Source organism: Pyxicephalus adspersus, chromosome 5, assembly GCF_032062135.1.
Source record: "Pyxicephalus adspersus chromosome 5, UCB_Pads_2.0, whole genome shotgun sequence".
NCBI classification, from domain to species: Eukaryota; Metazoa; Chordata; class Amphibia; order Anura; family Pyxicephalidae; genus Pyxicephalus; species Pyxicephalus adspersus.
The window spans coordinates 118,861,953-118,886,691 of NC_092862.1; the positions used below are offsets into that span (position 1 = coordinate 118,861,953).

At 37.0% G+C, this 24,739-nt stretch overlaps 1 protein-coding gene across 1 annotated transcript in view; it reads left to right on the forward strand.

Annotated features, from left to right (window-relative positions):
- LOC140332095 (sodium channel protein type 5 subunit alpha-like) overlaps positions 1-24,739 on the forward strand; it is a 238,635-nt gene that overhangs the window by 201,645 nt on the left and 12,251 nt on the right. Inside the window, exons 23-25 of the mRNA XM_072413393.1 lie at positions 9,563-9,838; positions 15,307-15,363; positions 24,518-24,718. Of these exons, the coding sequence (XP_072269494.1) occupies positions 9,563-9,838; positions 15,307-15,363; positions 24,518-24,718 (534 nt within the window). The remainder of the gene's footprint in view (positions 1-9,562; positions 9,839-15,306; positions 15,364-24,517; positions 24,719-24,739) is intronic.

The following is a 24,739-nucleotide window of genomic DNA, read 5'->3' on the forward strand; positions in this document are numbered from 1 at the left end:
TTATTGAGCATTTCTAAAGCATATGTTGTATTTTCCAATGCCTTTTTAAATCAACTTGTAATTTAAATTTAAAAAGTCATATTCGGCTTAGTTTGTAAAGGAATTGTCAACATGATGACATTAGGAGTAAAACTGGCCATTAGATTTTCATTGAGGTCAACAGAAAAAAGCTCTGCGATTCATCTGTCAACCTACAGATCATTTACTCCCTACTAAGAAAACTTAGTGTTGTTGCTGCTGGTATTCATAATGTATTTCAGATTAATTATAGTTAAAACATAAAACATCCCTATTCTGTAGATTTATTAATAAAGCCATATTTAACAATTTCTACATCAGCATCACATACTAATAACTTTAGTTTTAGTTCCATTTTAGTAACTTTAGTTTTTTCCATTTTTTTCCTACTGGGTAGATTTTGCTGCACATCTGTCTCAAAGTACAATAGCAGTTCTCTCCAAATTAAATTAAATATTAGGCAGTTGTCATCATAAACAACAGTTTACTTTTGGAAAATGTCCCCTCTACGCCTGACCCTCAAAAGTAGATTTCCTTTCAGTTAAGGTAATAAAAAAAAAAACAGCCCAGTCTCGTTGATCCATCCTCATTCTGCTATTAGGACAATAAAGGGTAACCCTGCTCATTTGATTACTCTCTTTTCCTTTCTAGCCTGCAATTGTTATATTTTTGCCATTGCAGGTAATTCAAAAATCTTTGGTTTAATACAGAAGCTGAATATTCACAAAGTTGTAATCAATACTGAAAGTCATCTCTCCAGACTTCTCCAAAAAACAGCATTGGGGCTTTTCTCCAGAGCTTTCCTCTTCTATCACAACCAATTGAAAGTCAGGTAGGATTACTAAGAAATATTGGAAGCCATAATTATTCACCTTTCCAACACAGAAATATTGAATATAGTTTGATTTAAAGCAGGGGTCGGCAACGTTTTATGGCTACTAGGCCATTTATGGGGTGGGCGAGAGCACACTAGACCGGACCCTCCCTAATGGCTCCACCCACCACCAGGGTACACCCCCTGAAATGAAATCCCTCTCTTCCATGTGGAGGAGAGGGAATTAACTTCAGGGAGCTTTCCCTATTTACCTCGGCAGCGGAATATTAACGCCGGCCACGGTAAATAGGTGATCAACAGCAAGGAGGCGGCACCGGAGCTCTGGCGGCTCTGGCTCCGGTAGTTTCTAACGCCCCCTGGCAGATCCGGCCAGCATTAGGCCGTATCAGCCAGGGGGCAACAGACTGGAACGAACTAGGCCGGATCTGGCCTAAAGGCCGGAGTTTGCCGACCCTTGATTTAAAGCAAAACTAAAGTTTAAAATTGATACATTTGCAATCAAGGACATAGACTTACCTGCCTGAATGATTTTTTTTTAATTAACTCACCTATCCTCTCTCTATCGCAGGTACCACCATCTTTACCAGGTTTCAGATTTTCAGATCTTCATTTGTAAGGCCAGAATGACGTAACCCTTAGTGTGCGAATAGAAGTGAATACATTACTGGCAGCCAGGGGGATATCAGGTTACCCAATATCATACACGGGATTGGGTATACATTTCAGAAAAGATTGACACCAGGCAAGTAAGTATGTTTTATTGCAGAAATGCATATTGTCTTTCACTTCTGCAATAAACAACCTGCCTGCTGACATTTTTTTAAATATTGAGTTTAGTTCCACTTTATTAGTATAGCTTTGCCAGGATTTAATTGTTTATTAATATTAAAAAGCACAGAAAATGTTTATAGAGGAACTGCTATTTTGTAGAGAAAAACATTTTCAAGCTCAAATACATTAAAATATCTGGCAAAAACAGTCTAAGCTCATAGGACAATTAAAGTAGAAATAAAACTGTTTTTCATTTGGTCTAAACACATTTATTGCACAATGAGCTAATTCATATGCCTTCATAATGGTCTGAAAAGTTGGCTTGCTTCCGTCCCCAAAGGGTTTCAGTTGGCAGAAAAGTTTGAACATGTCACCCTTAATATACAGAGACGAAGAGGACTTGCTGTGTTTCTTGCTAACACCGTGGCACACAGTACTTGGTGATCAATGTAATCTAGGATTTAATCCTGCTTTTATGTCCTGTTCTATGGCATTCAGGGATTTGGGATAATACTCAGGTAAAACCATTGTGTCTTTGTAAAGACATTTCAGAGAAATGTCCAACAAATTGTTTTTTTACCCAACCACATCTACTTTTGAGCCAAAAAGGGTTGCAAGCCAAATGAATTTGTGCCTCCACACAAGCCCTTGGCGTTTCTTGCAGGAAATGTGAATTGTGAAAAAGTATGTACTTTCAGAGCACAATACTGAAAGAAAATGTGTTTCTTTGTGTACACCTATTCATTTTTTATTAGGACCCTCTGTTCTCCTAGATTCATACACCAGCTTGTACATTGAATCCACACTAACTGTAATGGGTCAGATCAGAATACCAGCACCTTGTATACTCCATGTACAGTGAAATTATACTTCCCATTATGTCGAGGGGTGCAAAAGCAGAGAAACATTTGTTTTTTCCTTACCCCTATGAACAACTACAGCCCCCTCAAAAGTTGGCAAGCTCTCCACATCTTCACTGACCACTGGTATTGTGTTGTACATGAATGCTATTGGTCTCATGACTGGCAAAGAGGAGAGACTTCAGAAAACCAGTGGTCTGTCCCAGTACTGATGGGTAAGAAGCCTGCATTAGAAAATAAAAAGCTCAGTATTAAAGAGAGATTTTGCAACTAAATGAGGGTCCTCCGCATGTGTACAAGTTTTTTTTGGTGTGCCTGGCCTGATAATGTATACAGAGTAGAAAAAAGGAAAAGTGAAAGACTGGCTTTTTTTACGGCACTAGATATGATGATATATTCAAGTGTTTATTTAGTGAACAAACATGTGGTCTAAGCTATACATAGCTCTACTGTGCTAGAAATTCATGTGAGGACAGAAATTTCACCCATTTAGGGCTTTCTCAGGGAATTTGAGAGTTCAACACTCCGGATTATAATTGGTGTACTCAAGGGTAGTTTCATTTTCTTGAGGACCGAAAGAGGTTGACTTGCTGCTGACGGCTCATCCCAATGGAAGAATTGCCTTGACCTGCTGGCACTACCTTGAGGGAAGAAATAAAGCCTTCATTTAAACACCAAACATCAACCTAGAGCTTCTATATCACCGCTACTCCTCGCAAGAAAATTAAACTACCCTTGAGTACACCAATTATAATCGGAAATGTTGAACTCTCAAATCTCCTGAGGAAGCCCTAAATAGGCGAAATGTGTCTGGAACCGAGTAATTTCAACCCTCTCATTCATATCTGTCAAACTTTCTTGTAAATTGAGTACAGATTTATGTTTTAGCCTAGATAATCTGTGTTTGCAGAATTTCTAGCACAGCGGAGCAATGTATAGCTTAGACCACATGTTTGTTCACAAAATAAACACTTGAATATATCATCATATCTAGTGTCGTAAAAAGCCAGTCTTTCACTTTTCTTTTTTTCTACTTTAAGATCAGTATTACTCCTCTTTAAACCCCACTGTACTTAGCAAGCAAAAAAACTCCTGCTGGATGGGGAGGCATCCAAAAATTATGTTTAAAGGCAGAGCAGAGATCAGCTATTAAGGAAACCTGTAAGGAGACAGGTATGCAGGATGTCACTTTCCTTCTACAATTGTTTCTTGTCTAACTATAAAGTTAAACCAATGGCTTCAATACTCTCTGCGTTGTTATTCTGAAGCTAGTTTGCAGATCAAGAGTAAAGAATTCACGATGACTTCCAGTGTGCTTTTTTCAGAGTAGTGACTTAGAAAGCCAGAGATATCAAAGCAACCAGCATTTTCAGAAGCAGATCGACAATGGCAGGCTGCAGAATTTTCTCAGTACAGATTTCCTGAAAAAAAGTGTGCAAAAATTCTGTGTATTCTTTAATAACGGGAAGATATGCAAAAAAAAATTCCACAAGAAGCTCACACAGCCTTTAGTAAAATTGTAATATCATTATCCCCAGTTTGGTACAAAAAACAATGGGTACAAAATTCTGGTCTGGTCTCTGAAGAGTAACTACAGTAGCCAAATGCACCAAAATGGAAATGGAAGACAACTAATTGTCTTAGGAACATAGCACTAATTAAAAGAAAGGATAAAAATGTGTACAGCAGCGGGAAAGGGTTATTTTAGGTGTCTTGAACATGGCAAAAATGTAAATCCTTCAAAGTTCAGTGTAGTGACCCGAAATAGTTGTGACAACAAGTCCGTGACCCACTGAGAGCAGAGCACAAAGCAGTTACAATAGTGCATACTATGCACACCAGCAGCAGGGCTGCTCAATACTGAAGTAAAGACAAGTTCACTTGACTTCATTACACTTCCATACTGAAAAAACTCACCCCTAAAAATTTGCATTACACTAATAAAATAAAAGTAAATAAATATTTTGCTATTTTTATAGGGTTTTTATAATAAAAACTAGGTGTTTACCCGGAGATCAACTTTAAAGTGTATGTATAGCTCAGACTTTTTAATTGGTTTTTCCGAATGTATGGAAAGGTTAAAACCCCTATCTGTTTTATTTGCACTGTCTGTGTCCAATTTGGGAGTTTTTCCGTAACTTACTGTCATACAGAAGCAACAGGTAGTTGTCAGAAGAACAGGTGTCCACATTGGAATATTTTCCCTTATCTCCTGTTCTTGTAGCAACTGTGAAGTTTTGGATTTTTGATCACTTTCTGTCTCAGGGACAGTGATGACCAGGACAAATGGAGAGGATGCATCCCCTCAGTGGGGAAACAGACAGCAATTAAAAAAGGGGGTTCTACTTTTTCTCTACTCAAAATAAAAGGTATACCTACACTTTAATATCCCCCATTTTAAGTATTTCCCAGGGTTTGAGTACCCACAGGCAGATCCTATCACATCAAGACTTTGTACTTTATATTGGGTACATATATGTTCTTTGTGTTCCTTTTTTTAGGCATTTTGCATGATAATACTGCAAAGTATAAAATAACATGCATGCTACATGTTTTATGCCCATTGTTTTCTATGTTCTGTCTATTCTTGTTTGTCTGATGTACTTATAAGTTTATGCGCTAAATGCAACATTGATCGCAAAATGTTAGATAATCTAGTTAATGATAAGTTGAAATACTTTTGGGATGTAATAAGGTGTAATTAAATATTTCAATTATATGCAAAATAAATCTACTTCTGTCCCTATATAGAGGGATATTTATAAAACATTGACTGAAACATTCACTGCAGTTTAACCTTCATGCTGCATGTATTTGATTTACCAAAATGTCACAGCTTTATGGGCATTAAAATATGTACATTTTCCTAACAAGCTGCAAATATTTTTCTGAACTTTGTAGTTACAGGCACTGTGGAGTTATTCATTCTCACACTTTCAGCTTCTGATCTAGAATGTAAACAGGGCAGGTGCTTGAGGAATAATAGTTCCAAAATCCCTGCAGCTACAAAGCACACTGGGGGTTTGTTTCAAAGGCTTTATATTGCTTGCTATGAATATGTGAATATTGAAATACCCATAGCCTAGCCACAGTTGTAATGTAAAGTGAACCTGTGCTATGCCCAAAAACAAGTTAAAGTTTTCCCCTTCAGCTGCCTAAAGCCAACTTCCCTTTCCCTATCCTCCTGTAACAAATCTATGTTTTGGCAATTGGCTGTTAAGACACCCAATAAGGCATTGTGAAATTAAGGGAGATGAGTCACTCAAGGCATCCAGAGAGAATAGCAGGGGTATTAGGGGATAGCGAGTATATGCAAGAACAGATATTGAACCCGTTGCTTTGCCAATTAATGAACTGAAGAAAAGAGGTTTACTGTCCTATTAGCTGGTCCCTGATTCAAGCGGCGTTCATATTTCTGCTGCATGTGTGTTACTTTGCTTTATGGCTGGAAATAGGTGTAGCATGAAATTTGCTACTTGCAGTGCTATTCATTGTAAAAAAAATGATAACTGTGCTATGAATACAAACACTTCATTTTGCCTATTCAGGGCAAAGTGACCATGACTCCTGGTAGCCCACCCTCCCAGAAAATTGTGCTCACTTTCCCAGCAAAGTATACTCTCCTTGCCCATGTTCATCAACACCCCCTGCACCATCACAGCCTTCACTTCAATGCTGTAATGGAGTAGGGCATTCAGTATTAGGAAGAACATGACCTCCCCCATGTGACCTCAGCCTTGAGTGCCCATTGACCTTATCCTACCTGCAGAGGTGACGAGGAGGTCTGGAGTGGTAGGTATACCATTCTGAGGGGATGGATGCAGGAGGCACTGTTTAATATGTATGAATGACCAGGTGACAGCACCTCTTCAAAGTCAAAGCTGTTTTGTCTTTACAACTTCAATTTTGGAGGAATTAAGGGGGACATTATGAGATGTTACTCACATCTACAAGGAGAGGGAAAGTAATACCATTTTTGCAGTTTTTCTTAAAGTATGGAGGCACTAGTCTTTTGTAATAACAAAATATTGGAGTGATACTGATATTTATGTTTATCTGAGTTGTCTTTTGTTCTTTGTATAGGACTAATATGTTGTTTTAGTCTTTCTGCCATATAAAAGAAACCTGTAATGAGGGAGATATGGAAAATGCCTTAAAAACTTTCTTCTGAAAATGCAAGTCTTGTGCGTGTCACTTCCTCAAAGCAAGTGTGCAGATCAGGAAGATCAGAGTGAAATCTGATTGTGCACTGATAGTATTTTCTTATGCATACTTGTTTAGGGTTGCCGACTCAAAAAATACTAAAGATATTACATCAGAACAGCCAGGGAACTAGCATTACCAGAAGTAGTCAGCAGTGGCAGCCTCCATGCATCCTCAATAAAGGTTTTCTTTCATGATATAAATGGGAACTTCTCAACTTCTAAATTCTGAACTGTCTTCTGATCACATGCTTTGTAGTAGTGTCCACTCATAGGTGTTAACCTTGATTTGTCCCAATAAATATGGAAATGATGTCTAAATCACTGAAATTAAACTTGACATGTAGCTTGATTTTGGCTTTCTGCGTATGATCTATCACTACTATTAAACCAGCGCTTCTCAAACAGTCAGGCAGACCTCATTTGGGTGCTCATCTGCTAATACAGTGAAGCTTAAAACTATATCCAAGTCTAATATTGGGTTGGGCTTAATGAGCTTATTCTTTTACAAATTTATAAAACATAGAGTGAAGAACAGTAATATGTTTGTAAAAAGCATCAGTGGGTATCATTTCTGGTTTAGCTACATATGTCTTAGTGCCTGTAGCAAATGTTGACAGAGGCCAGACGTTATTCCTTGCAGAAATGAGCTTGTGGGGTCTGAGAAGAAAAATGTTTGAGAACAACTGGTTTAAATTGTGCTTTTATTTATAACCAATTAGGGATTTGTATAGGTCATGGACAGTTAACAAGTATTGTTGCTTTTAAGAAAGGAATTATTAGCAATATTAGCAAATATATTACACAAAATTATTAACTGAATATGTTGCAACTATTTAGTAGTTGTAAAGCATATAAAATAGTGTGGCCTACATGGTCTATGAAATGAAAAAATTCACATGCCTTGCAGTTGCTATCCTTCTAGAAATGTTACATGCACCTTTTTGTTGCGTTTGTGTGCATTAGGCAGCCTATTCACACAACACACACACACAACACCTAGTGCAATTGGGCCCTGAGGCCAGCACTCATTTCTGGATCAATTCCTTAGAATTTATTGAAACCATTACGTTAGGAAACTAGCAGACTTTTTGGTATGAAATAGATTGCAATGGATCTCGTTTTTTTCTTTTGAAGTGCTGCTTGTTATTTGCATGACCAGTACAACCCTGAATCTTTATAAATATTAGAAATGCATTATTTAATGAAATGATACAAATATCCAAAATCTGCTTTACCAATCTCATCCATGAAACATCCAAACTATATAATCCTGCAAGCAAGGATATTGCATGTTTTCTCATTGCTGCATTGCATTCAACAGAGAAACGTAAACCTAATATTAACTTTTATGCTAAATATATTTGTGAATGTATGCATATATATGAATTGTTTATATGACTTGCTAATAGGAATGTGAAACGTGCACCTTGAAGGGGCATGCAATGGTATGCCTTGTCTTGTAGGGTATTATAAAATTTCATATAGTTTATTGGCTGTTTTCTGGAGATAAATGACTATTATGACACGTTGTATTCATCTGGAAATGCATCCCTTATTTAAATGATTTCTATGAGTAAACATATTAGTAATGTTTGTCTGAGCAGCTTGATTTTATTGATAGCATTTGTTTGACTAATCTTCAAAAAGCTAATAACAAATACAGTAACCATTTAAATTCACAATTATTAAGAATGCAGATTGACATTTATACAACCATTTTTCTCTCTTAAAAATGTGGTATTTTAAGGCAAGACAGCAAACCAGCTTTGTAAACATTATTCAGATATTTTGAAATGGATTTTATGCCTGTGTGGGCTTTTCTGGGTGCAGCTAGTATGTCCACTTTTCACATTTTGCATTTTTCAGGAGATTGCTCTAAAATGCCTAATACATATCTAGAGGACTTACACTTTTTTTTTATAGTAAAGGCATTTTCAATTAGGGTTCCTCCAGAAGTTTCTAGGGGTTCCTTGAACTGTGGCTGATTGATATCTTATTTGATTATGCCTACATAATTCTGTGGTCATTATCACTTGTATAATCAGCTGTACGACTGTAATGATGTTTTTACTTGTCAATAAAGGAGTAACCCAGCCACCGCTGTAAGGGGCATTCTTTCCATTTGCCACCAATGTAATAGAGTTTTTTTACCTCCACTGACCTCCAAAAAATGGTTTTAGCAGGGGTTCTCCAAGACCTGAAGTTTTTCAAGGGTTCCCTGGTAGCAAATAGAAAGTTTCGGAAAAGTCATAGATGTAGAATTTTGTGTGGGGTTATTTACAGTTCATTTTATATTTTTTTTTTTGCTGTCTGTGTCCCAAAATGTCCCTTATACTTCCTGGCCTGTAGAAAAAATAAGAAACAAGATTATATTTGTTTTCTCAAAAAGTTGTAGCTAGGTTATTTGAAATATCCAATCATGTTCAGATAATTGAAAATAAATGATCTTTGCTTTTCACATAAGTGAATATTGGAAAAAATGTAAATTAATTTATTGAGTAAAGGTCCTTAACTCTTTTAATAAATTAATCCTAACTATCTAAGGAAAATCCCTTACTACAACATTTGTCCTCAATGGGTTAACTATTTATGAAGTGTCGGAGGTGCTGTAAATTAGTTTCTACAAAGCGCCATCATCTTCAAAAATTAGACTCATAAAGCTGATTTTCCTTTTGCTTTTTGTCTTAAATACCTGGTATGCTTTAAAAATGTCATTTAGAAGAAATCAAAACTTCTGTATGCATTTCATTTAGTCTTTGTAATTATACAGGTCCGCATATAAAATCAAGCTAAGCAGGCCCGTTTTTCATGATCATTGTTGATTGTTCATTTTTTTTTCTCTTTAAACTAATTATACAATGTTCTGTTTTAAGGTTGTAGTAAATGCCTTAATTGGAGCTATACCATCCATCATGAATGTCCTCTTGGTCTGCCTCATATTCTGGCTCATTTTTAGCATCATGGGAGTCAATTTATTTGCTGGAAAATATGGAAAATGCGTTTATGCTGACAACAAGACAGAAATTGATGCTTCTGTTATAGACAACAAAACAATGTGTGATGGATTGAATGCCTCGGAAGCCTATTGGACAAAAGTGAAAGTCAACTTTGACAATGTGGGTGCAGGATACTTGGCTCTGCTTCAAGTGGTGAGTATTAGTTAATAATTAATAATTCATCATATGTTCTGTATTTTCAGGGACAGTCCTAGATTCAAAAGGGTTGTCCCAGATTGAATGTTAAATGTATCCCGTGCTTGGCCTTGGCTAACTAAATCCATCCTTTCTCCATAGATCAGAGTGTTTTTCTCTGTTTTTTGTCTATTTTTTCCTTTTAATCTTATACATTTAAAGTCTGTTCTAAAACTTTTTAAAGATACTTATATGGTCTTTGTTTGGTAGATTTAATTTTTTGATACATTTAGGTTTGTGTTAGAAAAAAAAAACATTTATTCAGTGCTTTTTTTCAATTATGTTCGTGGGTCCTTGCCAAACCAGCATATGATGCTGGGACATAGGACTGCAATAAATGGAATCGGCTGATTGATGCTGCTACACCTAAAGATACTACAACACAGCTGGGGATCTACTAACAGCGCAGGCCCAATATTTAGACTAGTTGATGTGTTGGACAGGACCATTTTATTGAGTGTTTCAGCTTGCTGCTCTGACTTACCATAGCTGGAACAGGAATAGGTGGAATGGAAAAATAAGGGTAACATACAAAAACATTACCAGAAATGATTGAAATCTAACAAAATGTAAACATTATTGGCTTAATTTAGGGCTTGCTTGGAGCAAAACACAAGACCTGACAATTTATTGACTCATTAGGAACGCATAAGGAAAGCAAGTAGCAATTGCGAAAAAGGTAAAGAATTGAAAATGGAAAAAAAGACCATGATTACATAGGTTGGACACATTAGACACCAAGTAGCAAACAGATAGTAAACAAATGCCCAAATTGGTGTAACCATTCAAAGCAAGATGGGCTGCTGAGTCCATATAACGTGATGCTGCACTCCATAGTTATATACTATTGAAATACTGGATATAAGAGATGTATATCACATGCCCTAAGTTGGTAAGTTTGGATGGCAATGCATTTCTCCTAATGAAAACCAACTGAAGCCATCACCTGTTCTAAACAAGTAGTGCAACATATACTTAAACTTTTTTGGAGTGTAAAAGTGCCAAAATCCTCCCTGTTTGTTATTGCTATAGAATATTACTCTTTGTTTCTCCAGGTGACCACTGTCACAAGGAAATTGGACATTTCTAAATTCTACAGCTGTAAACAGGATAGGAGTCAAAGTGTAGAAACCTATTAGTATAATACCTATATTACCTAATAGTATTCAACCTGCCAGGATCTATTCAGAACTTAAATATCATTTTATATGAACTGCTAACTTTAACATATATACATTTTTCTTCTAAATTTGTACCAGCCACAGCCACTTCCAGAAATTTTTGTAAACTCCACATTGTAAAGTTAGTCAGAGATGACATCCATTAAGATAGAAAACATGGTTCAGAAGCGTTGTGTCAGTGAATTTTTTGGTAGAACATAAAGAACATAGTGGATGTTTTTCTTTGTGCAATGTGTGCAGAAGGGAACACACTGATACTGACAAAGTCAACAGAAACCCCACACACATGTTCTGCTCTTCCTTCCACCTGCAGTCCTGAGATGTCAGGCTATGGAAGAGGGATAACTCCAGTTTTTTTATTTAAAAATAAAAAATGATGGTACAGACTGTATTATAGAGTGAAAGGCCTGCAGTATTTTAAAATTAGCGGCATATGTAAAGTAAAGTTTGTATGAATTATTGTTTTTTTTAGTTTAGAGCTATATTGTAACATGTTTCATTCAACCCCTTGCACAGCCTGCAGTGCTGGAATGTAAAAAAAGTTAGGAGACATGGTCTATCAAAGAGGTGAAAATAATTTTATATGTCTCACTGCACACCTTGGTCCCACAGCAAGCGATCACAAGGGATCTGATACTTTTGGAAGTTTGGGTTCTTGGAAAGGATTATGGAGTCTGGAGAGCTGGAATGGTGGGTAGGAAGGAGATGTGGCTACCCGAGAGGTGAAAATAATAAAATGATCCATTGCACACCTTGCTCTTTATAACAGGCAAGGGATCACAGGCATGTAACACCCTTGAAAGTGTGGATTTCTGGAAAGGCTTACGGAGCTTGGTGAAATGAAATAAAGGGTAGGAAGGAGACAGATGCTTTCAGAGAGGCGAAAGTAATATTATGGCCTAATGCATACCCTGCTCCTTACCATCTCCTGAAAGTGTAGATTGCTGAATAGGCTTATGGAACCTGCAGAGCTGGAATGGAGCAAAGGTCCCTAGGGAAGTTTTCCTATTGCAGAGACTTTTGATTCAGATTTATTTTAACTTGACAGAATCATTCCCCAATCAACCCCAAGCAAATCTAACTTTAAATTGTATAGATAACTGTTTGATAGATCAAAAATTTTGGGGATTTTTTTTTAAATACACAATGGCTTAGCTGGTAGACATTTAAACACACATAATTAGACATGTGTTCATGTCCATATTGTTAATGCATTGTAAATACTTTAGGCATATGAGTTAGTTGACAATTGATGTGCCAGAACACATATCATTTAGTAAATCATGTCTGCAGGGACAAAGGGCTTACCTTTGCCAGGACACATTATCCTATGCAGACTACATTATTTGGTGGCCTTCATTATGAGGTAAGAGTGTCTCTGTTTATGAGTTTATGTTTCAATACCATCAAGCTCTAATGGTCAGTTTTACACAAATAATTCTAATATTGAACATTTGTAACTTAAATGTAATAAGGTAAACTTTGTAACTTAATTAGGAATTTGTTTATGGCACAGAAATGAAGAAATGAATTCCGTTTAATATGAAGACACAGGTGAAAGTACATAAGACATTGAAAGGACAGTTTTTTTTCAGAACTGTTCAACAGCTCAATCAGAATAAAATAAAAAATTGATTGGAGAGGCGGCCACAAAAAACAAAATTAAAGATTGTGTTTTCTTGATTCCAACTGATTGTGGAATAGAAAATGCATTTTCTGTGTGCTAGAAAAGAATTTTTATCAGGTAGAAATGAGTTGTTTTGTCTGTATTAGCTGGAGGTGTAAAGTTCCTATCTATGGACATAGAATGGAAGAAAATAACAAAATGTTGAAAATAAGTGACCCGCCCTATGTATAGATACATTTGTATAGTAAAAAAGTCAACCGAAATTCAATCAAATCTGTGACATTTAGGGTATTTAATGAAATTACCAAGAACTGCATTTTCCTTCTATTTATGTTTACAGTCAGATTCTTTGCCTACTTGAAGTCCTATACTTTTGTGACCCAAACACTGGCTGTGCCTTACCTAACCATTAAAAAATGTACATCAATTCCAAACATATGAAGATGAATAAGCCTTACCTTGATTTTTAGTTGAGGTTGATGTTTAAGCCCAACAGAACCCTCACCCTTACAGCACATAGGTGAGTTGGACAACAGTTCCCTCACATAGCGCCAGATTTAATAAAGCTCTCCAAGGCTGGAGAGGATACACTTTTATCAGTGAAGCTGGGTGGTCCATCAAACTTGGAATAGATCTGGTCCACGATTCAAAACATTTGCTAGCTAATAGCAAACGATTTTAAGAAATCCATTCCAGGCTTGCTGGATCACCCAGCTTCACTGATGAAGGTGTATCCTCCCCAGCCTTGGAGAGCTTTAATAATTCAGGCCCATAAAGCACTGGTTTAGCTCTCTAGTTGTCCAACATGTTCCAGCTAAACACTGCTTTAGTCAACCAGCACTCTCACTATCTGTAAGGGTGACATTCTTCTTACTGGCCAGCAATGTAGCAGACATTTTTTCAAAAAATCATCACAGTAATGTACTGTAAGCTTTATACATAGTAATTATAGGAGGGTTTCCATGAAGATCTGAAAGTTATTTCACGGGTTCCTGCATCTTAAAAAGGTCAAAAAACACTGCCCTAGGCAGTTTGTCTACAGTAATGTTACATACCACATAACAATAGATATTTGTCTGTCCAGCTCTAACTTCACATTAAGTACCTTTCTAGCAAGGGGACTGACCTTTTCTTCGATTACAGTTCTTACTTGCAAAAGCTGTTGCCATACAGTGTCTTTCTCTGCAGAACAATATGCTTGGGCTTTTCCAAGTAATGTTTTTAGGAGACTCTTTGAGGCCAGCTGCCTTCTGTAAAGATGTACCATAGCCATGGCATAACTTTCTTTCATTACAGCTAAGCCAGCCAATACAAACATACAGGGTCATAGGCTTCAGCACTAAAAGTGTAAAAGCTTTGCTTGTTAGAATGACAGATTCTCTTTAAAGCAAGTGTGTAATTCTTTATGGAATAGGTAAATGCCGGCAGTCAATTGCTGCTTATGCATAGCTTAGCTGTACATTTCATTTATAGTGAAATTATTTTGATTTACAGGAAGAAAAGTACAGTAGAAAATGGGAAAACCATTACAAAGAGTACATCAAATATATACTGTCTGGGCCAGGATACTATCTTAATGGAATTTGTATGTTTTCCTCATGTTTGCAAGGGTTTCTCTGGGTATGACAATTTCCTCCCACATCCTAAAAAACATGCGGGTGGGTTAATTGGCTTTCCCCCAGAAATTGATCTTAGACTGTGGAGATGACTATGGTTTGTCTACATTAGATTGTGAGCCCCTTTGAGGGACAGTTAGTGACACAACTATGGACTTTGTGAAGTACTACGTAATATGTTGGTGCTATAAAAATACAGGATAATAATATATAATAAGTTAAGAATTGCTTAACTTATGTTCATTTTCTTTGGAGTCTACAGTACCCAAACTACTTTAATTATTCCACTAAATGCACAAACAAAATGCTTTGCTTTTTCCTCCAAATATTTTAATTTTAAAAAGTTTAATTTTTAATCATTTAAGCTTTTTTACATTTGCAGAATTTATTGATCAGTTTTGTACTTTCAGAAATGTATCTTCTCTGGGTACCAATCTTGTAATACCTTTCAGGACAGGAGGCTTTATCTTCCATTCTTCTGATATAAAATTCAGAGTGATGTAGGAGTGTGACAGTCTGATCATTCCTTTTACTTGGTTCTTTAGCCAGAGCTGAGCCTTGCCAGCAGTGACATAGAGCCCTAGCAATTCAATATTTACATATACACAGAAACGGTGCTAATTACTGCAATATGTAATGTGCAGACATGGAGATACTTCACTGGCAGTTTGACAATGTGTTTTATTTCTTTATTGTTCTGTGCCTCTCCCTGGTGGGGGACACAGCTGTTTCCTCTTGAAAACAGAATTGGAGGCTTTGTACAAATGGCTTTTTGTGAAAAACCTGCCCTCCCCAAACTAAGTATTAAATGCTAATGTATGTTTCTATTGTGATGTGATTCCCTTCATGGGGCTAAATCTTATGTCAAATATGCTGGCGCCATTCATCATGGAACACAAGTATGCATGTTTTAATTTAATAAACAAGATAAAATTTGTGTCACTACATTTAAAAAAAAACAAAAACTGCTTTCCAATTTATTGAGTATTTTGTTGTTTGCAGGCAACATTTAAAGGGTGGATGGATATCATGTATGCTGCTGTGGATTCCCGGTCACTAGTAAGTAATGTCTACTAAACAAGGGTAAATTCTACATTTATTCATATAAATTGAGGATATTGGTAATCCATCTAGATATAAGACCTTCATTAGTTAACTTTGTGGAATTACATTGAATGGGGAATATAATGGCTTCTTCTAGTAGTTTGTGATCTGTTTTTTCAGTGATTGCATAAATCACTACAATGTAGACATTATACTATTTGGATCTTGGAAAGGCACAGGGGTTGATTTATTTTACAACACTGTGTAATATGTTGAAGCTTTATAAATACTGTTTATGATTAAAATAAAAATAATGATATTATTTTATTAGAGGATAAGAGAGCGTTCAATTTGCAAAGTAAATGTTCACTTAGTCTAGTTATTTTATTGAAGGTATTTTCACTTTGGATATCCAATCATATGTAATAAATTTGAGTGGTGATTTTTGAGAAAAAGGGCTGACCTTATTCATTGAGCCAAGTGGCACTCTCTTACAAATTTAAAAAGTCTTTACATCTTTGTTAAATTTGCCCTGGTGGATTGTGGAGCAGATGCCCATCCTTAACTGGCTGAAATATAAAAATATGCAATACCCATAACAGAAGACCCATAAAAGCCAACCAGGGTCCCTTAGTTGAACATTGTACTGGCTTGGTATAAAAATAAAATAGTAGGTCCCCTAGCAAACATTTGATTACCCCCCCTTCTCCACCCTGAACAAAATAAGATCCTAACTACTGTCTAATTTGCACTAACAATAGGAGGGTAAAGCTAAAGAGGAACTAAACTCAAAATCCCCCAAAACAAAAAAATACACTTACCTTCAATCCCGCAGGGCAGCCTAAGCCATCCGAAGGTTTCTTCCATCGGGTCCCACGTCATCAGGCATCTGTCTTCGGGCCAGCTGCCATATTCGCCTCTTCTTCCTGATTCTCCTTCTTACGTCACCCGACCCAGATGCGAAATCGGGTGACGAAGGTTGGAAAAAAACCCTGCCGATCTCACTGCGCATGCATGATATGGGCAAATTTTTCTATTCTAATGAAAAGGCTCCCAAGGCACCCAAGAGCCTCTGGGGATGCGTGACGTAGGTATCCCGGGAAGCTTTGCACGCTTAGGCGATCGAGAAAAAAAAGGGTGTTACACTTAAAAAAAAAACAAACAAAAGAGTTTTTTATTTGTTGTTTCCCCCTTTATGTAAAGTGAAAATTCTGAGTTTAGGTACGCTTTAAATAAAACTTAAGCATTTAGTGTATTGAGTGCAGGGGCCAAGGGTATGTAATCTACAGAGTGCAAGATTTAGGAATATGTACTGAATGCAGGGGTCACAGGAACTACCACCTCATACAAACATTAGGCTTGATTTAATAAACTTTTTGGTTGAAAGGAGTAAAGAATTTATAAAAAGGAAAGCTGTGTCCATGTCATCCAATCATGTGCAAGCAAAATACTGTCTTCTTTGCACAAAACTGGGTATTCAACCTGAAGAAAGTATTTAGATTTATATTGCCAAATAAACATCTTTTATCCTTTAGTAGTCTTTGATTGGATTCAGCATGAGTATATAGGTCTATTTTACAGTTAAAATTGAAAAAAAAAAACACTTTCACATCATATAAACAAATAGTTTGCATTATAAGAAATTGTGAAGTAGTCTTGACTTGTTAAAATGTAAGAAGCTGTATTCATTAAAGCCAATTAGTTTTGAATTTAGTGACATTTTGGCTGCAAATAACTTATTTGACATTCTGATTATTTTTTTAATTAAGTTTTTTTCCTTACAAGTATTAGTGGCACCATAAAATGTGTTGAAGAATGTAAAACATTAGTAATACAATTAATTCTCTTTTGCCCGTTTGTCTTCCCTTCGCTCTTGGTGGTCCTATGTCATTTTATTCAGTTCAGTGACTGGGCTGTATATATCGAATTCTTCAGTCCCTGTGATTGTCATATGGTTTTTATTTCCCACATCCATTTTCCAGATGATATAATGTAATCTGGAAAGTGGGCTGATTTGAGAGTTTCAGGAAGAGCTTAGCCATAAAACGAAGTTAATTTCACACATGTGACTAATTATGAATTATATGGTTCGCTTCTCATAGTGATTACTGATTCTTAAATGATTAACTAACAAAAACAATGAGAACTTGTAGGTTCTTGCAGTGATTTTCCTATGTGTGTGTTACAGCAGGAATTGTAAACCATTTGCAACGTTTGTGACATAACACTGTTTACTCCTGTCTGTTTTTTAACTGGAGGGGAAGGGTTAGGGCCAGGGTCAGATTTGCACAGGTAACTTGTGCTAAATGGGTTATATTAGGAGGGCATTCATTATGACGGTGGAAGGCCATTGGTGGGAGCGATAATGGTTGTGGGCAGAACAAGGATGCTAAGCACATTTATGTATCAAACTGAATACAGCCATGATACCAATACAAATACCACTCCTAGTGACCATGGCATCCCAGCCCACTGCTTAGATGGCCTTGTGAGAAATTCAGCCCTGGTTTGGCCAGAAATAGTAAATCCTCACAGTAAATCCCCATTTGGCACAGAAGTAGCAACTGCACCAACAAATGTATACGCACACACACACAGATCTTATTGGAGGTTTAAGAGGGCAAACAACATATATATATATATATATATATATATATATATATATATATATTTCAAGGTATATGTTGCTGTAATGGCAGGGGCCTTGTTTTTGCTGTCTGTATGGCAATTTGGCAATAAATATATACAATTTCAAAATAAATTCTAGCCCGCATTCATTAGCAATGCATATAATTACCCTTTTTATAAGGGAAATGGAACCCTTTTGGTGGCCAGACCTACCAAGCACAAATAAAACAGTAGGTATTCTCATTAGCAATGCAGCACCCACATAGCTCTTTCTGTGGAGTGATATTCTCTGGATTTCCCCGGGTTTGTTGGAGATTGATTTTAAAGCAGTTGCCTCTTTTACCAGAGCAATTACAGCAGTGGAATTCCTCTTGATTACTCCATTTTCTTGGGTACATACATCACCCCTAATAGTTAAAATGTTTTTTTTAGAGTTCCTTACACATACATATATATACAAAGATATATACCTTCTTCAGTTACTTACTTGAATGTATGTTATTCCAAATGTTCTGGGAAACCTGTGATTCTCCTTTATAAAATCCAAGCTATAACTGGATTTATAGTTAAATGCATATGAAGAAATGTTTTGTTATTTACCATGAAAGATCTCAGTCCAATTCAAGTCATTACCGCAACCATAGCAACCGGTGCATAAGAACATCTCTGTACCGTTACTTGTGTCAGGTCACTTAGAATCTTGAAAAGAAAACTTTATAATTTGTTACTGGCAAAAAGTAGTGTAGGAGGAAAAAATACAGTTTATAGTTAGCATGTTAATTTGGACCCCTCTAAACTACTGGAAGCCTTTAGGATGGGTTATTTCAAAACTGGATGGGGCCAGATAGTCAAATATTAAAGATAAAATTCTAGAAGAAACATAAAATGTAAATCATGAACATGCAAAGTAAACAACAAAAGAAAACAAAAGGAGTTAAATCCTTATAGTAACTACAAACTGCAAGTAAGCTTTTATAATGCCTAAAAACTAACATTGTTACTCGGAAGATGTGTGGTAGCAAGGTGGAAAGTTTGGTTCAGTGCACAGTCTGCAACATGTATGCATAAATGGACGAACAGCTCCTAGGTGAATACCGCTGACACAGATGTGTGCAAGTCGCCTTTCTGGTATCTCGCATGGGAAAGCTGGAGAAGCGCATTGCAACACTGAAATCACTGGATCGCCTTGAGAGGGGTCTCCTGCTCACTGAGCAGGGAGTTAATGGCTTAGATGTGGAGGGTGGAAGGGTTAATCAGGATGAACATGTAGGGGGTTGGGTTAATGTAACTAGAAGGAGTGGTAGGGGCACCCAGAAAAGGAAGGCCAGCCCTGTGTTTGAGCACTCCAACAAGTTTACAAAAATATGTGAAGATGTGCAGGTGGCAGACCCAGTGTTGGAACTCTAGATGTTACTGCTACCCCTAACAACCAGGAGAGCAGCATATCTAGTAGTGGTGGGGAGGGAAACGCAGGAAGGAAAAGACAATTGGTAGTCATAGGGTATTCTATCATCAGGAGGACAGATAGAATAGTTTGTCACCCGGATCCCTTAAACCGAATGGTTTGCTGTCTCCCTGGTGCCAAGGTTCGGCATGTGGTTGACCGAGTGGACCAATTACTGCTATATTCCCTGGAATAATGCCTGTGCCATGCGCAACACAAGAAAGGCAGAGGGACTTGAGACAGCTAAATGCATGACTTAAGTCCTGGTGTGGAAGGGAAGGGTTTGGGTTCATAGAGCACTGGGCTGACTTTTCATTGGGGTACAACCTGTATACCAGAGATGGTTTGCACCTAAATGAAGGGGTCTGCTGTGCTAGGGAAAAGATTTAGGGGAATGGTGGAGGGATATTTAAACTAGGACAGAGGGGGGTGGTAAAGTTAAATAAGGTGGCTGAAAGGTTAGTCAGGGGTCAGACACTAGTGGAGGGTGGATTAGGGATAGTTGGGGGGAGGGTTATACATAATTGTAAGGAGCTTCCCATGTTACAAACAAACATTGGATTGTGCAGTACTAGTGGTACTCAAAAACAAAAGGATTTGACAAACAATGATGGTAAAAGCAGCAATGGTTTAAAGAGCCTGTTCACCAATGCTAGAAGTCTAGCAAACAAGATATTTGAGTTGGGAGTTGGAGTTGGAGTGGGAGTTGGAAGCCTTAATGAGTGAGGAGGATTATGACTTGCTTAATCCTGGCTTTGTTCTTCGCATCACTGGGCTGTCAATATTGCTGAGTATACTCTCTTTCGTAAAGACAGAGTGAAAACGAATGTGAGAAGTGATCTAAAAGTGAATGTCAAAGAGGAAATTGCGGATTGAACAAGCGATGAGGTTGAGGCATTATGGGTGGAGTTGAATGTGGGGTTGAATAACACACAATTAATAATTGGAGTCTGCTATAGGCCCCCCAGTGCTATGGAAGAAATATAAAATCAACTTCCAGCACAGATAGAAAAAGCAGCAAAATTTCAACTACCCTGACATTGACTGGAATAATGGCACTACAGGAACAGCAAAAGGGAGGACATTTGTGAATTTAATACAAGATAATTTTATGGTACAGTTTATAGAAGCCCCAACTAGAAATTATACTCTGCTGGACCTAGTTCTTTCTAACAATGCAGAGCTTATAACAAATGTGCATATAAAAGAGAATCTGAGTAGCAGTGACCATAATATGATTTCATTTTAATGTAAGTTGTAAACAGGAAGCAAAAACAGGAAAGATAAAAAACATTTAATTTTAACAGAGTAAATTTTCCATTATTAGGGGTGGCTGTCTGTGACTTGGACTGGGAGACAATTTTGTCCTCAAAGAACACAAAACAGAAATGGGAATGTTTCAAGTCTGTTCTACAAAAGCACACTGAAAAATATATTCCAATGGGTAATAAGTTTAAGAGGCTAAAATTAAAACCTATGTGGCTCACAGCTGATGTTAAAAAATCCATAAGGAACAAGAAAGGGGCATTCCAAAAACATAAAAATGAAGGATCACCTTCATCATTTGAAAACTATAAAGAATATAACAAAATATGTAAAAAAGGGAAAAAATGTGCTAACTTCAAAATGAAAGACAGATTGCAAAGTAAAGTAAGGCAAACACCAACATTTTTTCTAAAATAAATTAATAGCAAAAAGATCAGATCTGAGCATGCAGACCCCTTAAAGGATGTCACTGGGTTGGTAACTGGGGATAAAGACAAGGCAGATTTACTAAACACTTTTTTTTAGCTCTGTGTACACAAAGGAAAATGGCAGAGCTCAAGTCCAAATTCATAATAGCAATGTCACTGCCTTAGATGAGTCACAATGGCTCAGAATTGATATGATAGAAAAAACAGCTGGGATAAATTAAGGTTGACAAAGCACCAGGACCTGGTAGATTACATCCACGTGTCCTCAAAGAGCTGAGCTTGGTTATTTCAAAGCCATTATTTCTAATTTTTAGAGACTCTTTAGTCACTGGCAAGGTACCGATGGATTGGCATAAGGTCAATTTGGTTCCTATCTTCAAAAAGGGAGCAAAGTCATTACTAGGTAACTACAGACCCGTTAGTTTAACGTCCATAGTTGGAAAGTTCCTAGCGAGTTTGATAAAGAACCACATAGATGAGTTTCTGCTAGAAAATAATAATATAAGTGATAGTCAGCATGGTTTCAAGAAAGACAGAAGTTGTCAAACAAATTTACTCTCTTTTTATGAGGAAGTAAGTACACAGGTAGACAGTGGAGTAGCAGTATATAGTGTACTTTAGAAAAGTCAATCTGTAAATGGATAGAGAACTGGCTTAAAGACCAAATCCAGAGAGTTGAAAATTTTGAGTCATACTCTGAATGATCAAAGGTTATTAGGGGTGTACCCAAGGGTTCAGTGTTGGGACCTTTACTGTTTAACATCTTTATAAATGATATACAGTTTGGGATTAAAAGAGCTGTGATGGGAGAGTGGGCATGTTATGTGCAGTGACAGCCTGCCCACTCTCTCATGGTAGGCTGTGAGTTTGCGATGGGATAGTGGGTGGGTTATGTCACTGCACACAACCTGCCCACTCTCCCATCGCAGGCTCAGATCCAGGGATGTGTTCCACGGCTCTGGCTGGTGCGCCCATCCCCCCCCGGTGGGGTACGTTTCCTGACCCTGCTCAGGGTGGCACCAGCCAGAGCCGCGGAACAACCAAAGAGCCGGAGAAACATCCCAATTGGGCCGTATATGGCCCGCAGGACGTAGCTTGCCCATACCTGGTCAAGGGGAAATACATTTGGGGGAGTCAGAAATGGAAAAGGATCTGGGGGTTCTGGTTGATCATAGACCTAATACTAGCATACAATTCCAAGCCGCAATATCTAAAGCCAGCAAAGTACTTTCTTGTATTAAAAGAGGAATAGACTGCAGAGATGGAGACATAATCCTGCCCCTGTACACAGCATTGGTCAGACCACATCTGGAATATGCAGTCCAGTTTTGGGCACCAGTTCACAAAATGGACATTGTGAATTGGAGAGCGAGGAATGGAGGGGAAGTGATTAGCTGAACTGAAACCTATTCAGATCCCTTCTAGATTGATTTAAGAAAAATCTGGATGCTTTTCTAGAAGCACAGAGTATAACTGGGTATTAAGGCTTTAAAGTAAAAATACCAGTGACCTGTTGATCCAGGGAACATCTGATTGCCTCATGGAATCAGGAAGGAATTTTTTTCCCCTGTTGAAGCAAATTGTACCAGTGGTTTTTTTGCCTTCCTCTGGACCAACTATGTCTTATAAGGTCTTATATCTCGGATATGTTTATTTCCCTAGTGGTTGAACTTGATAGATTTATGTCTTTTTTTAACCTAACCTACTATGTAACTATGAAAGCAGATGACTTTGCACAGTTCTTTATAATAGTAGTCTATATACCGGTATGTTTAAATGTTTAAGAACGGTAAAAAAGTCATATTTATATTAGTCACACTTATTTGAATATATCCTGATTGAGTTATCCTGATCAAAAATATACCAGTGTGCTCTTCTCCTTAAAGTGTGTTTCTGAATGCAAACATTTTATCTTTGTCTTTGTGTGTGCTTTCATGGTTAGTGCATTATGAACTTGTATTTGTACTGGTGTGGAAACCAGTAAGACTGAAGACAACATTTCCAGCAGAAGACACAAACATAATAATAATGAAATATTTAACATGATATAATGAATATAATAACATATTGTAATACATTATAATACTATCCCATCTGACAGTTACCCTTTAAATTGAAAATGAAAAGAGTGAATGCCAAAGGATTGCTTGGCACCTTACTGTTAAGTTTTGGCTATGTGTATCAGTCAAATCAGAGTGTTTACTACTAAGCTCAGGTGCACTGGCAGGGTTTGACTATATTTGTCTGGAATTGGATATTCCTTTACATGACCCTGTTTTCAACTATTACTACATACGTATTATACAATGCAAAGTGCAGTAAACAATGATCCTTTGTGGAAGTATCATGGGTGACTGCCTGGTATGCAGCCTGTATCTAGAAGCATGACGCAGTATGATTGGCTTGTATGCACTTGAACTGTATCAAGGTCTTTTGTAAATGTTTCAAATTGTTAATAGCTTTGCATAACTTAGGATACATACCTATAACATAACTATATGAGTTCCTGTACTTAAATATAACTAGTGATATATCATGTTGTAATAAAGATTATATTGTCTAGAACACATAGTACAGTAATATGAGAATTTGGTAGAGGGCCGCTCTATAGCAAAGTGACCTTCCTATTTACTCAACATGCAGTCTGTTCAGTGTAAAAAGTTATCATATTTAGTGTAAAAAAGTTATAATATCATATTTTAGGCATACAATAATGTTTATATAAATACTATATAGGTGAGATTCTGCAACAGTATTTCTTACTACAAACCACTATAACTCTAATTAAAACCTCTTAAACTTTCCCAATCTTACATCAATATTCCTTTCTTTGCTATTTGTATTAGTATTAATTTTAAATCTCATGTAAGCATCTGCCAGTGTATCCCTTATTGAACTTATGTTATTTGATTGAGATGCACACTGCATAAATGATTCACCTTCTTTGATATAGAATCCAGGATTCATAACATTCAGATAATCTAGACTACTTTTCAAAGATGGTATTTCTAGAATGACTCAGTGGAAGACATTACTTATCTGAAAGTGTACAGGGAGAGAGGGGCCTTTCTAAAATTGCTCCTTCATTGTAGATTCACACGTGCAATCAAACAAGACAAGAAAACAACCAGTGGGCTTAATAAATACACTGCACATGTACCGAAACTATGGGCCTTTTGGCTATGATCAGACTGGCAGTGAGGTTACGGTGCAGTTACCGCTTTCTCATGCCACTGAACATCTTCTTTAGGTGGGACGCTACAGGTAGCATCTCACTGGTGGCAGTTCAGTAGAAAATAAATAGGGGTTTGCTAATGCTCACAGTTAAATACTCGTTTGGAGAGGAAGTGATAGAAAATTTCCCCAATTGGGCCATTGAAAAAAAAAACACTTTTCTTCTTAGAGCTGGAAAGGGTGTAAACTAATCACCTACTGTGATGTGCATGATATTTGCTGCTTTTTGGCAAAAATAATAATTGTTGCTGTTTTATTATTTTACTTAGGAGGACAAGATATTTTTATGACGGAAGAACAAAAAAAATACTACAATGCTATGAAGAAATTGGGTTCCAAAAAGCCTCAGAAGCCAATACCTAGGCCCCAGGTATATATAAAAAATGACAGA